The sequence below is a fragment of the Terrapene carolina genome, unplaced genomic scaffold (assembly GCF_002925995.2).
Source record: "Terrapene carolina triunguis isolate 2854851 unplaced genomic scaffold, T_m_triunguis-2.0 Scaffold85, whole genome shotgun sequence".
Taxonomy (NCBI): Eukaryota; Metazoa; Chordata; order Testudines; family Emydidae; genus Terrapene; species Terrapene triunguis.
In genome coordinates, this window is record NW_020664436.1 from 50709617 (window position 1) to 50729561 (window position 19945).

At 42.6% G+C, this 19945-nt stretch overlaps 1 protein-coding gene across 1 annotated transcript in view; it reads left to right on the forward strand.

Annotated features, from left to right (window-relative positions):
• AHI1 (Abelson helper integration site 1) overlaps nucleotides 1–19945 on the forward strand; it is a 181362-nt gene that overhangs the window by 60696 nt on the left and 100721 nt on the right. The window contains exon 16 of the mRNA XM_026649540.2: nucleotides 2361–2563. Within this exon, the coding sequence (XP_026505325.1) occupies nucleotides 2361–2563 (203 nt within the window). The remainder of the gene's footprint in view (nucleotides 1–2360; nucleotides 2564–19945) is intronic.

Here is a 19945-nt window from a genome sequence, read left to right on the forward strand (position 1 = left end):
CTACTTTTTTGACTTGTGTAGGACAGTCTTATTAAGGTCATATTTTACTAATATTTTTATCAAGAGAAAACTACTGCTGACTAAGGGTTGTGATGAATCAGCTCAGTATTAGAGGATGGTGAATACCAATAGTGGGAGGAAATCAGACTTGTGTGTGGGGAGAGGGAGAAAGAGGGAATTCTGGAATCAAGACATGAGAGAAGCTGCTCTTTTTGGAGATCCTTGAACAGGGATGATGGGGAGAGAGAGAGAGAGGAAAAAGAAGTGGCAGAAGGGAGTCAGACCTACAGAAGTGTACTCTAGCACTGGGAAAGTGGGGAACCTGGCACATAGGGCCAGAATCTTTTTTGCATTGTTAAGCATGGCATGAGGGGATTTTCTCTAAACTTTACATTTGTCTTTCCTGGTAGCACCTTTATCATAAATTTTGATAGAGATTCAGTGGAGCCAGAGCAGGCATACGTAACAATAGCCAGCTGAATTCTTTGTGTTTTGGTAACTGAATACTAAGGCCTGGTCCACACTAACCCCCCACTTCGAACTAAGATACGCAACTTCAGCTACGTTATTAACGTAGCTGAAGTCGAAGTACCTTAGTTCGAACTTACCGCGGGTCCAGACGCGGCAGGCAGGCTCCCCCGTCGACTCCGCGTACTCCTCTCGCGGAGCAGGAGTACCGGCGTCGACGGCGAGCACTTCCGGGATGGATCCGGGATCGATTTATCGCGTCTAGACAAGACGTGATAAATCGATCCCAGAAGATCGATTGCTTACCGCCGGACCCGGAGGTAAGTATAGACGTACCCTAATACTGCACTATTCCTTATATTCTTACACTAACTGAACTTAAATTGTAGATTCATCACATCCATAGGATTGGCATGTTCAGAATACCTACCTTTTAAATTATTTTGCTGAGAGTTTTATATAATTTACTCTTTTCTTGTTCATATGTTGTATGCACTGATGCCCTGTATTTCTAGAGGGAGCTGGTAGTGATCCCTATATTTAGGGTGCTTAACACTTTCCATTGTTAAAGATTCTTATGATTCTTTTTTGAGAAGCTCCGAACGTCTCCGTTGTTTGCAGAAGGACTTTGAAATCTGGCAGGGAAAAAGCCCTCAGGCTAGAAAAGTTTCTTTTCTTTGTCCCATGAAATCCCATTTGGGTTTTGCTGAGTTGCAAACTGTTTAAAGTTGTTACTTCCCTTTTCTTGCTTATGTTCCTCAGAAGAACTTTCACAGCATACCAAAATAACTGAACCTTAATTTTCTAAAGAACTAGGCCCACACCCTGGTAAAGCAGCAGTAGCAGATTGTTAGTGGGAACACCACGGAGCTGTCAGAGCAGCTGTAGAAATGGGGTGGTGAGAGACTCTGGCTGGGGTCACCCTCCTTTGATTATCCCAGGGACCCAGCACATTGCCCTGACAATCTGTCCGCCTTTCTAGGAGTACCATGTTGGACAGTAACCCCCACCATATGGGGTGTAGGGAGTATTAGAGAGTGCTAAATTGGGCAGGCTTCTCTTGGACCCAGCTCATGGTGCCATCAGGTCATCAATGCTTTTCCCTTTCCAGGGAGAACAACCTACTCCTTTTAACAGCTACTGTAATTAGACCTGTAGCTCAAGTGATAAGTCTGTCCAGTAGTGAAAGTTCAGGTTTCAGCCCTGATAAGTGAGATGTGATATAGGGTTTGTTACATAGTGAGACATAATGAGATTTAGTTTTATTGTATTCCTTTCAAAATACAAAAACCCTAAATTACATACAAACAACCCTAAGATAATAAGTCATTTAGATTTCAAAGTCAAGAGAGATTTATGGTTGCCCATGCAACTTCAGTTTTGCACTCTTGTATGCATTATGATATAGTCTTCAATGGCAATAATCACATACTATTCTTTTGCCACAAGATCTCTGCCTCATTGCATGCACCAAAGGACAGAATTAAGGTTGCCTAGGCAATTGTAAAACTGGCCTTTTTTTTTTTTTTTAATGGAGATACACCTATCTCCTAAAACTGGAAGGGACCCCGAAAGGTTACCGAGTCCAGCCCGATGCCTTCATTAGCAGGAGCAAGTACTGATTTTTCCCCAGATCCCTAAGTGGCCCCCTCAAGGATTGAACTCACAACCCTGGGTTTAGCACATCAATGCGCAAACCACTGAGCTATCCCTCTCTCTTAACTCAACTATGTAACCTAAATAACTTTCTTTTAATGAAGGGTTTTTGTATATAATTTCTTTATCTTGTTCAGCAAAGTCTTAGATTTAATATGACCTATGAACTCAGTGTGGTTTGTTTCATGGAACTACTAAGACTTGACCTAAAATGTTAATGTTGATTATTTCTGCAGTTGCACAGCAGGAGGCTGAAATAGTAAAAGATCTCAATGGGTCACTCGCATCAACAACACCCAGAGGGCCACAAATTCTTAGCAATTCTTCTCATATTTCTGCACAGAAAGATTCAACAATGTCTCCAGCAGATCAATTTGTCAGTGTTGCAAGAGTATCTATGAGAATGCAGAAAGTGAAGCAGAAACTTGACTCTGTTATGGTATGTCAAATTTATTTATATTTCCAAGCAAATTGTGAAGTCCTCTCATACAATGCCTATATTCTATATAGCACAAGCACATATTACAAAACATCTGTACATTGTTTGTAGATCTATTCTCCTTTTGATAAATGAATATAACTCGCATTATTGTCAATGCACTTATTGTGTCTGTTCAGAGACTAGATCATGTAAATATAAGTTATTTTTGGTATCTCTTTTTTTTAACCACCCATCAGTGACTAGAGGTTCTTTTGGCAACACCCATTAGCATTAATGTGAATTACATATCTACATATCCTGACTGTTTTTAAGAGATCCATCTTCATCATATTTTTGCTTTTTAGAAGATAACATTTGGTGGCATTCACAATTCAGCTAGTCATGTCTAAGATGTACAGCACCCCCAAAAAATCCTTTCCTAACCTCGGTAATAATAATATTTCCACTTAAAGTATAGGCAAAAAATAGTCCTGTCTCTAAGTTACACAAGGAGTATTAATACTAACTAGAGGCAATTCTTGTGTGCTTGATACTTTTCAAGACACACAATACCTAATCTTGTTTGGGGTAACAGTGCCTTCAGATTTTAATCTAATAATATATGACACACTTCTACTCAACTATGGTTAATCAGAGATCAATAATTAAATCTGAAAAACAAAGTTCTACTGATATGTAAATATTCTGATGTAATTGGAGGCAAAAAAACAAATTATACAGTTACCATATATCTCTGCCAAAAGTGAATGACATCCTTGTATCAGAATCAAGAAAAGAACTTTGCAAGTCTTGAATGAACACACATAATTAAAATTTTTGGCATTACTTAAAAATGACAAATGTTTATACTATGTCTCTGACAAGTTACATACTTCTGCTATATCTTTCAAAACTGTAAACTCACATGACTAATACTAATTCAGAAATATTCATGTAATTATTAAACAGTTTTTATGGAGGTTTCATTTTTTAATTAAGATGCATTTGCCAGTTTGACATCACTAGTACTTAAATTTTAAAATAATTGCTTGTTATAGAAAATTTACTATTATCTCACCTGCTTTTTCTTTTAGTAATCATTAAATTGAAGAAACTTGTTCAAACATACATTTGCACATAAGATCATGTTTACTTGAGTGATAGGAAGTTAAAATAATTATGGTTGGATGTTTCCTATCATTAAATCTCATTATTACTTAAATCAATATCATTAAATGTGATTAAGTCCATGTGTATCCTGATAATCTACTTTATGTATGCATTAAAGGCTAAATGTTTTACCATATGTCTGAATTGTATCTACAACTTTTGCAGATGCATACACAAGCTACCCAGTTTTCATACATCAATGAGCTTTTCATACATAACTTGCACACACCTGCATTTTGCCTGTGCAAATTAGGCATCTACATTGAAAAAATTAACCACTTGGGCTCAGTGTTGATCTGATTATATATAACAGGGATAGGAAACCTATGGCATGCATGCCAAAGGTGGCACACGAGCTGATTTTCAGTGGCACTCATACTGCTCGGGTCCTGGCCACCGGTCCGGGGACTCTGCATTTTAATTTAATTTTAAATGAAGCTTCTTAAACATTTTAAAAACCTTATTTACTTTACATGCAACAATAGTTTAGTTATATATTATAGAGTTATAGAAAGAGACTTTCTAAAAATGTTAAAATGTATTACTGGCACACAAAACTTTAAATTAGAGTGAATAAATGAAGACTTGGCACACCACTTCTGCAAGGTTGCCAACCCCTGATATATAAGCATATATCCTTTTTATTCCTTTTTGTGTCTTCTTCATTCCTGGAATATCTTCTGCATGAGCTCTGAAGAATCATTTTCAGTCATGTTGTGGCCACTACCTTCTGTGCCGCTCTCTTTGTACCCAGTCCATCTTGCTTCTCTCCTGTCAGGAGGGGGACATTAGTGGATAAAGCAAGAAACTTCCTTTTCTCCCCTTTTCCCCATGGCAAAGCATGCAGCCTTGGAAGCATTCCTATCCTTTGTTAGCCCAGAGAATGGGAGACTAGAGCAAAGAACTGAATCTTGGTCCCAGCTTTAGTAGTGCACAGCACTAGTACTGGATCAAGCCAGGCTATATTTAGTAAAATGAGTTACTGTATATTCTCTTAAGCTTAAAAGAGACACCGGAATTTTCTTTGTGAATCAAGTGTTGATGGTTGGCCTCTGCCTCTCAGAGAAATAGGATTGAAATACACTATAGTAAATCTTGGCAGCAATTACTATTTTTCTGTGCTTCAGGGGATTAATGTTGATAATTTATATTATCTCAATTCAAAGTAAACTTAAGTGACAAAACATTTAATGCCTAAGTGTTCGCCTAACATAGCACGTCACTAAAAAATCCTTCATATTGGATTTCTCTATTTATATAGTAAAATTCCCACTGTCCGCTAGCGGCAAAAATACCAATTTAGCATTTTCATTATCAGAAGATTGTGTAGTATTTCTCACTATGTGGTTGTGGGGAGGAGATTTCATACTATTACCTTAGGGCTGTGAAATGACACTTTTAAAATATCCAGAATTAAACTACTAACTTCATTGATACTATTTTAGAAGTAAGAAAAGCCTAGTATTTTACAGCACTTGTAACAAGTCCATTTTTCTTCCTTAGTGCTGGAGTCAGCTATATATTGGCTGAGATACCTCTGATGCCAAAATACTCCTGAGCAATATTACCCCCCCCCCTTTTTTTTTCTTTTTTTTTTATGCACTTTTTTTTTTTTTGGAAATTTTTATTGAAAAAAATTGTTAAAATGATAACTGAAAATTTTCATTTATTGAAAACCTGCAACCAGTCCAGGTTTGAAGGCTTTTAAGAGCAGTGACAACAGAAGGTTAGGATTTAAAATTAAGAGATCTCTCCTTTGTACAAACTGTAAAAATCGTTGTGGTTTTTGTGGTCTTCCAGCATATACTTACCTCAGAGAATCTTTAGTATGAGAGAAACTAGGAGCTTTTTACTTCAGGTGACTTCTAATCACTTATAATGCTATGAATTAGCACATTATTCTATATGACTACAAAATCTGATTTTGGAAAATCCTTCAAATTATCCCCTTACAGAATACACTTGAGATGTAAAATCCCTACTGGTAAAAACCAAAAATTTACAGAACTTGTGCCAGTATGCCTCTGAAAAGAGTACGTAGCCTTTTGAACAAAAATTGAAGCACTGGTGAAACATGATACTGATAATATCTAAGCCAGTGGTTTTCAACCTTTTTTCATTTGCGGACCCCTAAAAAAATTCAAATGGAGGTGCGGACCCCTTTGGAAATCTTACACATAGTCTGCAGATTCCTGGGGTCCGTGGACCACTGTTCTATGGTAATGACAACCTTTTGTGGACCCCATAAACAAAGTCTGCGGACTCCCAGGGGTCCACAGGTTGAAAACCATTGATCTAAGTGATCAAGTAGAAGAAGCTGGCAACTTGTCCTTTTTGTCTGCATTAAAGACTAAGAGGCAGATCCTCAGCTTGTGTAAATTATCATAGCTCCATTGCCAGTTTACTGAGGATCTCCCTCCACACCCTCTCCCCTCAAGGCCTTCTCTCATTTAGTACATCCTGGAATACCTTGCATAACAACTTTGGCTTTGAATTCAGATCAGAACGATAGGGGTTCCCGTAACAGCTATTACAGGTTTCCATGTGGAAATAGAAAATCTCAAGATGAGTATACACCAAATGATCAAAACTTTGTAAAAGCAATGTGAGTCTTGTGGATATTTCAGTACCGGTATAGGCAGAAGGAGTGGAATCCCTGCACTCAGTCAGTTCAATATTAGAAAAATCTTCATCTACCACCTCTTAAATGTGGTACTGATATTCTGTAATCTATGCTGAAGTTGCCCCCTTTCTCTTCCCAAAGAAGCTTTAACTTTCCTCCAAAATAACCTTGCATGTACAATTTCTAGTGAGCCATTTTTATTAAACCTGACTTCCCATGTTTGAAGTAGGATCATAAATCTAATGCTATTTGTAATTAGAAATAATAAACTGTTTTCACCCCAAATTTAAAACATTTAAATCCACAAAAATAGTACAATAGTAAAAATAGTACCCTACTACTTATTAAAGGTAATTGAACAATATGATAGATCTTGGATTAAACTCATGTTTATAATGCATTATGAGAACTATGTTCTAAATTCATATGTTTTATTTCTAAGTTTCTGTTTTGCTAGATAAGGGTGTAAATAGATATGGATGAGGAATCCTACTGTAAAGATGTGTTTATCTTTTAATTTTTAAAAATTGTTCTCCGACATAGTTTAAATACTTCTAAATGCTCCCTCAGTAGAGAACAGGATGTAAAATGGATTTCAATAGATTCCCACACCTAAAAGGATTAATGCACACATTTATTAAATTTATTTTACCTAGACACACAAACACTGTAATGGGACAACTCTGCCTTAATAGGTTCTCTTGGCACCCAATCTAATTACAAGGTAATACTCTACAAACATACTGCATATAGTCTGCAAACAATCAAATATCTAAATTAGTAAAATAAATATAGGTAGAGGGGAAAGCCTGAGGTGTTAAAACAAAAAGACAGAGAAAAGACTTATGAGAGACTTGCAGAGTTTATTTATAATTAGACTTTTTGTAATTGATAATAGGTTGGAGAGGGAAAGCATTTCTGTGTGTGACATTCTATGTGCTGAACAGCTGTATCCCCTCAATTCTCCAACCTGAGATACCTTTTTTACACTGCTGTGCTGTGAAAGTGACCTTTTCTGGTCTGCTCTCACACAGCCTCTAGCATGTAAATTACTCCCAGCTGTATTATATATGAGTGCTCTAGCCAGACTCCTGAATTATATTACAGAGCAACACCAGCAAATTCCCAGTCCCAGACCTGTCCCCAGAAATGTGCATCTTGTACTGCCCAGTATTCTCCTGGACAACACAAGCTCATAGGAAGTCTGCCATTTCATTATTAGAAAATTATAAGCACGAACCTTGTTATCTCAAATTGAGTTTCCCAAGCACTTCAATCCAAACACACACTGGTTTAGGTAAAACAAACAAGTTTATTAACTACAGAAAGATAGATTTTAAGTGATTACAAGTAATGAGGCATAAAAGTTAGAATTGGTTATGAAGAAATAAAAAGTAAAACACAAACTAATACCTAACTTAATAAACTAAGTGAACTTAAAGCAAAAGGGTCTCTCTCATCACCTGTTCTTTTGCTCTCTTACTGGCTGGATGCCTTTTAGCAAAAACGCCTCCCCCAGTCCAGTGTTCCTTACCTTGTCCTTCAGGCATTGTGGATGTTGTGGGCAGAGAGAAAGGGAAGAGAGATGATTTGTGTCCTCTGTTCTCACTTCTTACAGTTATTTTCCTCTTTGAAAATTATCTCCAGCTGAGGTTCAGGAGACAGAAAGTCTGTGGGATGGGAACTTCCAGCTGTTTCTTTACCAACATGTACACTTCTCGCTTGCACTCTTTTTCCTGACAAGAATGGCCCCTTAGCCAGGTGATAGTCCATTTGATTACACTGACACCTGGCTGAGGTGCTGGCTAGCCTTTAGTCTCTGGGGAACTGGTTTGAGCTGTTTTCCTAAACTTGGAACATGTCTTACACAGCAGAATTTTATAACTTTACATACAATGGTGCCACACATATTTTACCAGGACAATAAAGTTCAGCAGATTACGAGTTTTCAAATGATATTTCAAGGCATACGTTGTACAAAATGTATCATAGTCCTGAAAAGGGGATTAACATAAAGGTACAGACTGTGACACTATGTAGGCATTGTGTAGTTGGTTGTGGTTTTAGGTGTTGTGTTTGTTGTTGTTGTTTTTTTGTCATTTACTAGTTCTATTTCTAATCTGCGTGTTTCCAGTTGTCAGTAGGATGCAGAAGCACTTTGCAGAGTAACATTGATAAGGGGTGTGTGTATGCAAATTGAGTATATATGCCTTTTTTCCCACCCGCTGCGGATCTTGTCCATGCAACCTGTGATATGTAATACAATTTTTGGAGCCCTAAACAAGCTGAAAATGTTTCTTTCAACTAAGGGGAAACACCACATAGGATATGACACAAACTTTTCCTTCCCAAATAGTTTCCATTAAACAAAAGAATGCAATGTAGTGCAGAGAAGGCCATGCACTTCAAACATGAATTGAAGTGCTAAAGTAAACAGAAAAGAAATATTGTATTAGAAAAAAAATTAAACAGTTTATTGCAATATAATTTATTGTGCTAATATAGGATTTAATAGAACCCAACTCTTTTAATATTCACAGGAAAGATATGTTGTGACTATAATAAGATTAAATTTATTTTTAATTAGTCAATATGTGAGATATACAGGACTCTTATAGCTACAAAATTCTGTAAGCATCATGTTCTTTTTTTAAGGTATCAGCCAAACGTAATTTTGAAATGGTAACTGTACAAAAATAGCACAAAGGCACAAACTTACTTTAAAACCATGTGTTGTTTAATTTAACAACTAAATAACCAACTTACGTTTTCACTTTTATTTGTTTGATATCTCATCCTTCTATGTTACCATAAAGTACAGCGCAACATGGTACATCTTTACTTTGTTTTTCATACCAAATATATCCCAGTTAGGTCTAGATTTTTATCTCTGATCTGGCTCCTGTGTGCTACATAGACTGCTGTAACTCCTACTGAGACTAGCGCAAATCAGCCTGCAGAATCCATACACTGTAACCAGTTCTCCATTTCCCCACTCTCCTGTGCCAAGTATATCTCAGAATAGAAGAGAATATGCTTCTTAAATAATATTATAAATGTAAAATAATAGTGGAAGGAAAGCTAAATTAGGTAGAAGAAGTGAAGAATATGTTTTCAGTTGAAAATTGAAATTACAGTGTATGTGTGTGTGAGAGAAGTGGGTCTTTAATGTTCTCTCTGCTACATTATAGCTATGAGAACTTGAATTGTGCTCTGATCCATTGTATCTAGGATTTAACTGATTGTAAACACAATTAGAGTGATTACTAGGGTAGTGCATCAAGGGCCAAATCCTCCTTTCTGTTCAAAGCTTGAATAAATGGGCTCTGTCATCCTCTACTGAAGTTAGAGGAAGAGGATTGAAATTGTCCTGTGGGTTGGTAGACAGACTATGCTAGAGATGCTAGGAATGCCAAGTGATCAAGGTGGTTTCCATTAGGATGGGGAGGGTATTTTGACAAGTAGATCCACTGTCTCCACCTCTTATGTTATCCAACCCCTTTATGATCTTATGTAGCACAGCTCAGGAGCATGCCTATGGGTTGTTAACTCTCCTGTGTAGGCTTTTCACAGCCTGCCCTCCTGTGTGCAGTAGAACAATACCAGCACAACTGCTTTTGGGCCCTGCATGACAGCAGACACATAGATGTTCGCATGTCATGGAAATTTGCCAGAGACCGTTCTCCAAATAAACCAAAGGACTGGGACCACCAGAGGATTTTATTCCCACTCTGGTGGTTTTTACTTTACCTAAACCTAACCTTTAGAAAAATGAGAAAAGAGAGGCTGAGAGTGGACACACACAACCCTCCACAGTCCCTCAACTTACTTGAAAAGTTGTTCCTTGAAAAAGTTATCCTCCGTCCCCCAGCTGCTTTCCCCCAATTTTTTCCTCCCCATGGTATGGGATTGATCTCTATTCCATGTAGGCTCTTCTTCCGGCAGCTCATTGTTTCCCCTCCTTTGCTCCCTGTTGGCCGCCACTCTCAGCAGCAGCTGGCTCCAGCTCTATCATCCTTCTGTAAACAACTGAGAGGTAGCTGCAGAGAACAGAACTAATTGCTGTTGAGAGGCAGAAGGGGGGCTTGGACAAGTCAGACTGTTGGTGGGGGGCCACTGAGCTGCTGGGAGAGGAACAGCTCAGAGAAAAAGAATCTCCTGTGCTGCCACAATCCTGCTGTAGGGATTTTGGTTGAGACACCAATTACCAGAGAGGGATTTTGCAAACCTGAGACTGCCCCAGACAAAGTAGGTCTGTTTGCAGCTATGCACAAGTGTTTTGAGGCCAAAGAGCAGAGCAGCATTGTGTTAGAGGTACATGGACAAGAATATGAACTTGTTTACACAGGTTACATTGTTAGAAAGCTAACCTTGATAGGATACAGTTGTGCTGAAAATATGATTTGGTTTGGTTGTAATTTTGGAGAGGTTTTTTGCATATGCTTTCCATTATTTAGTTGTTTGCAATGCAATAGCACCTTGTTTGTGGCTTGTATACTAGAATATACAAAATTAACATGTCACATGTTAAATGGATTATAAACAGGCTAACTGACAGGTCTCAAAGTGTAATTATAAATGGGAAATCATCTCTGACTAGGTCCTGTTCTTGGCCCTATGCTATTTAACACTTTTATCAGTGACATGGAAGAAAGCATAAAGTCATTACTGATAAAGTTTGCAGATGACACAAAAATTGGGGGAGTGATAGATGATGAAGAGGACAGTTACTGATACAGAGTGATATGGATTGTTTAAAGCTAGGCACAGACTAACAATGTGTTTTAATATGGCCAAATGTAAAAGTATACATCTAGGAACAAAGGTCGTAGGCTGCAGTTACAGGATGGAGGACTGTGGTAGGAAGCAGTGACTGAAAAAGATTTGGGGGTCATGGGGGGATAATCTGCTGAACAGGAGCACCCAGTGCAACATTGTGGCCAAAAGGGCTAATGTGATTCTTGGATGTATAAACAGGGATCATTGAGTAGGAGGTGATATGTGTTATAACCTCCATATTTGGCACTGATGCGACTGCTGCTAGAATACTGTGTTCAGTTCTGGTGTCCACAATTCAAGGAGGATTTTGATAAATTGGAGAAGGTTCAGAGAAGAGCCACAAGAATGGTTAAAGGATTAGAAAACATGCCTTAAATGAGAGACTCAAGGACCTCAATCTGTTCATTGTGACAAGGAGAAGGTTACGGGTGACTTGATCACAGTCTGTAAGTACTTACATGGGCAACAAAACATTGATAATAGGCTCCTTAAGCTAGCAGAAAAAGGTATAACATGACCCAATGCCTGGAAGTTGAAGCTTGACAAATTCAGATTGGAAATAAGGTATATATTTTTAACAGTAAAGGTAATTAGTCATTGAACAATTTACCAAGAGTTGTGGTGGATTTTCTGTAACTGGTAATTTTCAAATCAGGGTTGGATTTTTTTTCTACAAGATATGTTCTAGTTCAAGCAGGAATTGTTTCAGGGAAGTTGTAGGACCTGCACAATGCAGGAGGTCAGGAGATCACAGCAGCCCATTCTGGCTGTAAAATCTAGGGAATATGTGTCACCGTATAAAAGTTATATTGATCTGTGTTGGGGATGGCTACATTACTCACTAGTGGGTGATGCAGGTAATTCTAAACAACATGGAAACCTTTACATTACACCAACTGTATTTATAAACATTTTTGTTTGAAATGTTAAGTGCTTCTAATAAAATGTATTGGAGCTTCTTGTCCTATACCTCTGCCTTTAAAGCCTGCCTGCCTTAGTTGCCATGTGTCCAACTATATGGCATAGGTGTTGTTTTGAGGGTATTATTGGTGCTCGGATACCATAGGGAAGACATGGTATAAAGGAATAGATAGAGGCACATGCAGGTATTTGTTTGAGATTGCCTCCACAATGCGGTAACTGAAAGTCAATGGGATTTAGGCTCCTTAGGCTTTTGAAAATTGTACTTGATTTGTGGCAGACAATTTTCCTTTTAGAATACAAATTGCGTTATTTTGCTAGTAAATTCTATTCAGATGATAACTTTTGACCAAGCTGCTCAAAGAATAATATCGTAAGGATATGTTGTATGAGCCACATTGTAAGGGCTTTGGGCTCTGAAGTCCTAAAATGCAAAGCAAAGCAGTATATACTTCATATAAACCTTATTACCTCCATTTGCCAGTAAATAGAGTTGAGCAGTCAACATTGCGCAAAACATGATCCCTAACATAAAATGCTTGAAGAATTATTAAAACCTGTTGATCAGTAAAGTATTTAACAGTATAAAAATGCTTTACCAGAATTTTCCATTATATTTCCTAAAGAAATAGTGTGTAATAAAAGAAAAGCCTTTTGGAAATGGTTATGTGCTTATTTTTCTTGCCAGTTCATTAAGTATGTCGAGCTTTAACTCCAAGATACTTTACTACCCACAGCAGGGGTAGGATTATAAATTGCTCTTATATTTGGTTACCCATATTAGCAAAGAGCTGACCAAATTTCTGCTTTTCCTATAGTTTTTCTCTTATGATAACCTCCATTCAAAAGCAATTTAATGAACAATTTCTACATGTATGCAGAAAGTGAGGGAACTTTGGGTCTCCTCTTCCTGAAAATCAGGCCCTTGAAGTCTCAACTGTTTTTTTCCTGTAGTAATAATAATAATAATAATAATTAATAATAATTTGCACTTAAACAAAAGATTTTATATGTGCATCTCCAAATGCTTTACAAACATTAATTAATGTTGTTTTAAAGCTTATGAAAGCAAATTTGAGAGGTAGAAAAACATTATCATTGTTTTGAAAATGGAGAAACTGGGGCATAGAGATGTGACTTAGCCAGACTCAAACAGTGAGTCAGTATCAGAGATAAGAGAATGCAGAATTCCTGACTCCCATTTTGGTGCTCTATCCATTAAGCAACTCTTCCTCCACTGTTACGCTGGTGTTTCTGTAATGTCAAAATAATTGTCTTCCCCTTGCAAGATGACCTAACTACTAGTATCATCAACAGGAGTTATGCATATGGGTCCTGAATCTGGAATTGAATCTGCATGGGCATTCCCTGGCACCCCTATAGAGCTCAGTTGACCCATGTGGATTCACTTGTAGGATCAGAAAATCTCCGATTTTTGGTAGCAGTGCCTGGTCGGGACGCACGCACTCAGTTGATATCTCCCGTCTCATTGGAATCTTCCTGAGTGCATGCATCCCGCACCCTCCTCAGTTCCATCTCAACCGTCCTCAGCTGAAAACGGGACTCGGGGCAGTGCTGCCTTTTCTTCCCTGGTCTCTATTGGAAACAGTAACAAAGAACATAGAAATAGTTATTAGTTACATCCCAGTTTTTCCCTTCCTTTAGTATAGTTACATAGTTAGTTACTTAGTTTAAAAAAAAAATACTTTTTCGCTTCAAGCTTGTCTCCCGTTGAGACACTCTCCCCTGCCATTTCGAATTTGCAATGCCAGGGACTTCAGGATTCAAAAAGTTTCCTGTCAGGACTCCATGCCAAGGTCAGATGGGCACTCACGTTGTGTGAAGTGCCTCGGAGAAACTCACATCCCCGCGAAGTGCTTCCATTGCACAAGCCTCAAGTCTAGGGCTCGACGCAACAGGGACCTGTGGCTTAAAATGTTGTTGATGGAAAAATCCCTACAGCCGCTTTCGGAGATGGGGAAAGTTAAACCCGCTCCCACACGCTTCCCGGCCAGATCTGAACCAGTTGGGAGCATTGCTTCCCCCTCCCTGGAACGGAGGCAAGAAGCACCTCAGTCTCACAGGAGAGACTTTAACAAGGGTAGGGGGTCTCCCGCGAAATCCCTACCCTCTGTGTTGATAGCACCAAAGTCATGTGCCTCAGCCTTTTCTAACGCCTCAGCCGTGGTTCCGACAGAGCGCAGAGGCAGGGACCCGACCTCCCATGCCGGGAAGGTTCCCATGGCACCGGTCCCCTCGGCACCGAAAACGGACATGGTGCCAACAGCGCGCTCCTCGGCACTGAAAACGGACATGGTGCCAACAGCGCGCTCCTCCACGGCACTGAAAAAGGACGCGGTGCCGACAGCGCGCCTCTCCTCGGCACCGTGAAGAACATTAGCACTGAGCCTGTCTTCCGCCTGGGCACCAGCAGTGGACCCCCTGCAGGGCATGTCCAAGCAGTCCGCAGCACCGCTGTCACTTTCACTTTCTCTCGATAATGCGAGCACAGAGCAGGCTCAGCGCAGCCCAGGGAGCAGGAGCAACAGTTTCTCACTCAATGTGACTTCTCAGTGCCACCTGAGCCTAACTCTCCGCTCCTAGATACACAGGGCTCACTTTTTGAACAGCCGCTCTCTCCACCTGAACTGGCTACCTTTACTGACAGCGAACTCGATTTACAGCAGCAGGCGGAGTTCTCCTCTCCTGCTTCTCCTCCTCCACCAGAACCTCTCCCACATCAGGTCATGGCTCAAGGCCACCAGCCTCAGTTTCCCTACTTCACCCCCACCCCCCGTGGGCGGCACCTGGGTTCTCCTACCCTATGCCTTGGCCTCAGTGGTACCCTTGGCCACATCCTCGTATCAATCATCCTCCTTCTGTGCCTCGATCGCCAGCTCCATCCACTTCTAGGGTGCCTGAGCCCCCTCCTGAGACAGTGAGCTACGCACCATATCCTGACTCACCAACCCCTAACTCTCCATCAGTCCCGGACGGAGCCCTCTTCCGTCCGCCTCCACAGAACGTGGACAACTGTAAACAATTTCAAGACTTTTCAGGAGGGTGGCACTCAGTCAAGATATCCCCTCAGAAGACACAACACAGACTCCTCAGAATCCTTCAACCGTCTGTGCCCCCAAAGATCACGCTCCCTATAAACGAAGTGCTCCTGGAACCAGCTGATACTCTCTGGCAATCCCCAGCTTCTTTAGTACCAACTTGCAAAAAGGCCGAATGTAAATACTATGTCCCTGCTAAGGACACTGACTTCCTATTTTCTCATCCACCACCGAACTCTCTTGTCATGGATGCAGTCGCAAAGAGGACGAAACAGTCACAATATCGGCCCACCCCACAAGACAAGGACCTTAGATTCCTTGACGTCTTGGGTCACAAGGTTTATTTGTCATCCACTCTACAATTCAAAATTGCGAACTGTTCTGCCCTCCTCGCCAGCTACGACTTTGATAATTACAATAAACTTATTGAATTTGCTTCCTACATTCCAGAGGATAGGAGAGCAGACTTCAGATCAATCCTGACTGAGGGCAAACTGATTTCCAGAACCAGGGCCGGCTCTAGGTTTTTTGCCTAAAAATTTTTGGCTGCCCCCCACCCCAGCACTGGGCTCTCACGACCTCCCCCCCCACCAGTGCCCTCCCCCACCTGCACCTCCTGCCACCCCAGCACTGGGCTCCCCCTCACCAGTGCTGACTCCACCCACTCCCCCCTCGCCTCCAGCCGGTCCGGCGCTGGCAGGGTCGGGCTAAGCAGCAGGGCTCCTGGGCTGTGCCTCAGCCCAGGGTCCCTCCTGCCAGGGCTCCTGCATCCAGGACTGGCCGGGACCCGGGAGGGCAGAGCCGGGGGACCGCCCGGCAGGGGGCTGAAGAGCCAGGGCAGGGCAGCCCCAGAAGGAGCGGAGCCCCGGAGAGCAGGACGCAGGCCCCACACGGCTGCGCCCCACCTTCTATGGCCCTGCTGCTGCTTCTGGTCGCCCTGCCACAGCCCCTGGGTGACTCGGGTCACTTCGCCCAGCCCCGGCTGTGGCGCTGGGGGGGGCGGCCGCCCTGCGGCACCTGCAGGCGGCTCCATGTGCCCCGCGGGGCGGCCTCCAACCCGAGTATCCCCCGCTCGGAGCCTGCCCGGCCCAGCCACAAGGTGCTGGCACTGCTCCCCCACGGCACGAACCGCAGTGGCCCCACAGCGCCCCCCGCACATGACACGCTGCTGCTGCCAGGGCCGGCTCTAGGCTTTTGCCTCCCGAACCAAAAAAAAAAAAGATGGCTGGAATGCCGCCCTTGAAAATGTGCTGCCCCAAGCACGTGCTTGGTTTGCTTGTGCCTAGAGCCGGCCCTGTCCAGAATGGCCCTACAGGCGTCTCTAGACATGGCGGACACAGCAGCCCGTACTACTGCAACTGCTGTGGTTGTGCACAGATCTTCATGGCTCTCTGCATCCGGCATCCCTAAAGAACTGCAGACCAAAGTGGAGGACCTCCCCTTTGATAGGGACAAACTTTTCTCCAAAAAAACTGATGAACTCCTTCACAGCATGAAAGATTCTAGAGCAACACTGCGCACCCTGGGCATTCACCCATCTCTTCCCAGGATACAACGATACCAACCATACCAAAGACCACACACACAACAGTATTATCATCCTCAACCCAGACCATACGACATAACTAGGAATCGCGCTAGACCCCCTAAGTGCAGACAAAATCAAACTCAAGCAACCATCTCCCATCCATCGGGGAATAAACAACAATTTTGAAATGTTGGTCGAGGGTCTGCACGACCACCCTTTGATTCCACTGCCTACTTGCCCATTTGGCCACTGCCTCCAGAGTTTCCAACATGCCTGGCAGCGGATTACGCAGGACTGCTGGGTCCTCAAAATAGTTCAGTCCAGTTACTCTATACCATTTATATCCTACCCTCCTACCCTTCCCTGTCTCTCTTCAGGGACCCCTCTCATGAGCACTTACTTCGCACAGAAGTGGCGCACCTCCTCCAGCTAGGTGCAGTGGAACCTGTGCCGACGCAACATCAAGGTAAAGGTTTCTACTCCTATTACTTTCTGACTCCAAAAAGGACCGGGGGATGGAGGCCTATACTAGATCTACACCGACTGCACAAATTCGTGAGGATACAAAAATTCAAGATGGTCACACTGGGCACGATAATTCCTGCACTGGATCAAGGGGACTGGTTCACAGCCCTCAACCTACAGGATGCTTATTTTCATATATCAATTCATCCAGCTCACAGACGCGTCCTACAATTCACAATCGGTCACGACCATTTTCAATACAGAGTTCTTCCTTTCAGCCTCTCCACAGCGCCGAGAGTCTTTTCCAAGACTCTAGCCGTGGTCGTGGCTCACCTCCGCAAACATGGTATCACGCTGTTCCCCTACCTGGATGATTGCCTCATCAAGGGCAACTCCTATGGCGAGACACTACAAGCTACCCGTTTCACCATCTCCCTCTTTCACAGCCTAGGCCTCCAAATAAACATCCAAAAATCCACCCTGACACCTACACAACAGATCGAGTTCATCGGAGCTCATCTCGACTCAATCCAGAGCAGGGCCTCGCTCCCATATCACAGATTCCTCGCTATCACACAGCTCATACGCACGCTCTCTATTCGTCCCAGGACGCAGGCAAGAATCTGTCTACTGCAGTGGTTCTCAAACTTTTGTACTGGTGACCCCTTTCACATAGCAAGCCTCTGAGTGCAACCCCCACCTCCCCCCCATATAAATTAAAAAATACTTTTTTATATGTTTAACACCATTATAAATGGTGGAGGCAAAGCAGGGTTTGGGGTGAAGGCTGATAGCTCGCGACCCCCCATTTAATAACCTCGTGACCTCCTGAGGGGTCCTGACCCCCAGTTTGAGAACCCCCTGGTCTTCAGCTCCTTGTTCACATGGCAGCCACCACCTTCGTGGTTCAGTACTCCAGGCTACACATGAGATGTCTTCAGGGCTGGCTCAATTCTAATTTCAAACCCAACAGACACACCTTAGGGACGCTGCTAACTCCTCCTCCCAATGTTATAGCTTCCCTACATTGGTGGAGAAGACCAGAAAACCTCTGCACGGGGGTTTCCTTCCAGCAACGATCCCCAACGCTCATGCTCACCACGGACGCTTCCCTAATCAGTTGGGGAGCGCATCTAGGGGGACACAGGGCACAAGGCCGGTGGTCCGCATCAGAGACGCACCTACACATAAATCTCTTAGAGCTCAGAGCAATGAGGCGAGCATGCCTTCACTTTCTTCCCCTCATAACGAACAAATCTATTTGGATCTTAACAAACAACATAGCATGTATGTACTACATCAACAGACAAGGGGGAGCCCAATCACATTCCCTTTGTATGGAAGCCATCCGACTATGGAATTGTGCATACAACATCAAATACAAATCATTGCTTCCTACCTACCAGGCTGCCACAACACTACTGCCGACGTACTCAGCAGGCACTTCTCAACAGAACACGAATGGGAGCTGCACCCCGCAGTACTTCAACAGCTCTTCTCCCTCTGGGGCACCCCATCAATAGACCTCTTTGCCACAACCCAGAATCGAAAATGTCCCCTGTTTTGCTCCAGAGCGAGACTCGGGACTGCATCCCTAGGAGACGCATTCCTCATCCCGTGGAACAACTCTCTCCTGTACGCCTTCCCACCAGTCTCTCTGCTACACAGGGTTCTTCAGAAGATCGTAGATGACAAGGCCCGGGTCATCCTTATTGCCCTGGGTTGGCTGAGACAGATGTGGTATCCCTACCTACTCCGCATGTCCTCCCGTCATCCACAGGCTCTCCCCAACAGGCCAAATATCCTTTCCCAGGACAACGGATGGGTTCTTCACCCCCAGCTCCAAAAGCTCCACCTTACAGCCTGGTTCCTTCATGGTTCCAAACCCATGAACTAGCCTGTTCCGAGCAAGTCTGATACGTCCTCCTGCACAGTAGAAAAGATTCCACTCGTAAAACCTACCTGCAAAAGTGGAAGCATTTCGCCCTCTGGTGCTCATGTAATCACTTAACGCCCAATATGGTGACCCTCCCTAACATTCTAGACTACCTCCTGAAACTAAAAAAGGACGGACTTTCGCTCAGCTCCATCAAAGTGCACCTGGTGGCGCTTACCACCTTCCATGACCTATTAGAAGGTTATTCACTCTTTACTCACCCTGCCATAAAACGATTTCTCACGGGCCTGCAAATTTACCCAATGGCGGCTATCTGGAATCTTAACCTCATTCTTCACGCTCTCATGAAACCTCCATTTGAGCTCTTGGCTACCTCCTCTCTTCTCCATATGTCCATGAAGGTAGCTTTCTTAGTTGCGATAACATCGGCAAGGAGAGTAGGTGAAATAAGCACCCTGATGGCCCATCCTCCCTACACAATCTTCTCCAAAGACAAAGTCACTCTGAGACCACATCCTAAATTTCTCCCTAACGTGGTATCTACCTTCCACCTCAACCAACCTATATACTTACCTACTTTCTATCCCAAACCTCACAAGACTCCGCACGAGGCAACCCTGCATACTCTCGACGTCAGGCGAACAATTGCCTTTTATTTAGACAGGACTAAGCCATTTCGTAAGTCCCTACGACTTTGTCTCCATTACCTCAAGATCGAAAGGTACGGCTATCTCTAAACAACGTCTGTCCAAGTGGATCTCTGACAGCATCAGATCCTGTTAACGCATGCAAAATATTCAACCACGCAAAGGCATTAGAACTCATTCCACTCGAGCTATGACGACATCCGTTGCCTTCTTACATAATGTACCCATTCCTGACATCTGCAAAGTGGCTACATGGTCATCTGAACATACATTTGCCAAACACTATGCTCTCACGCAAGACACCACGGCAG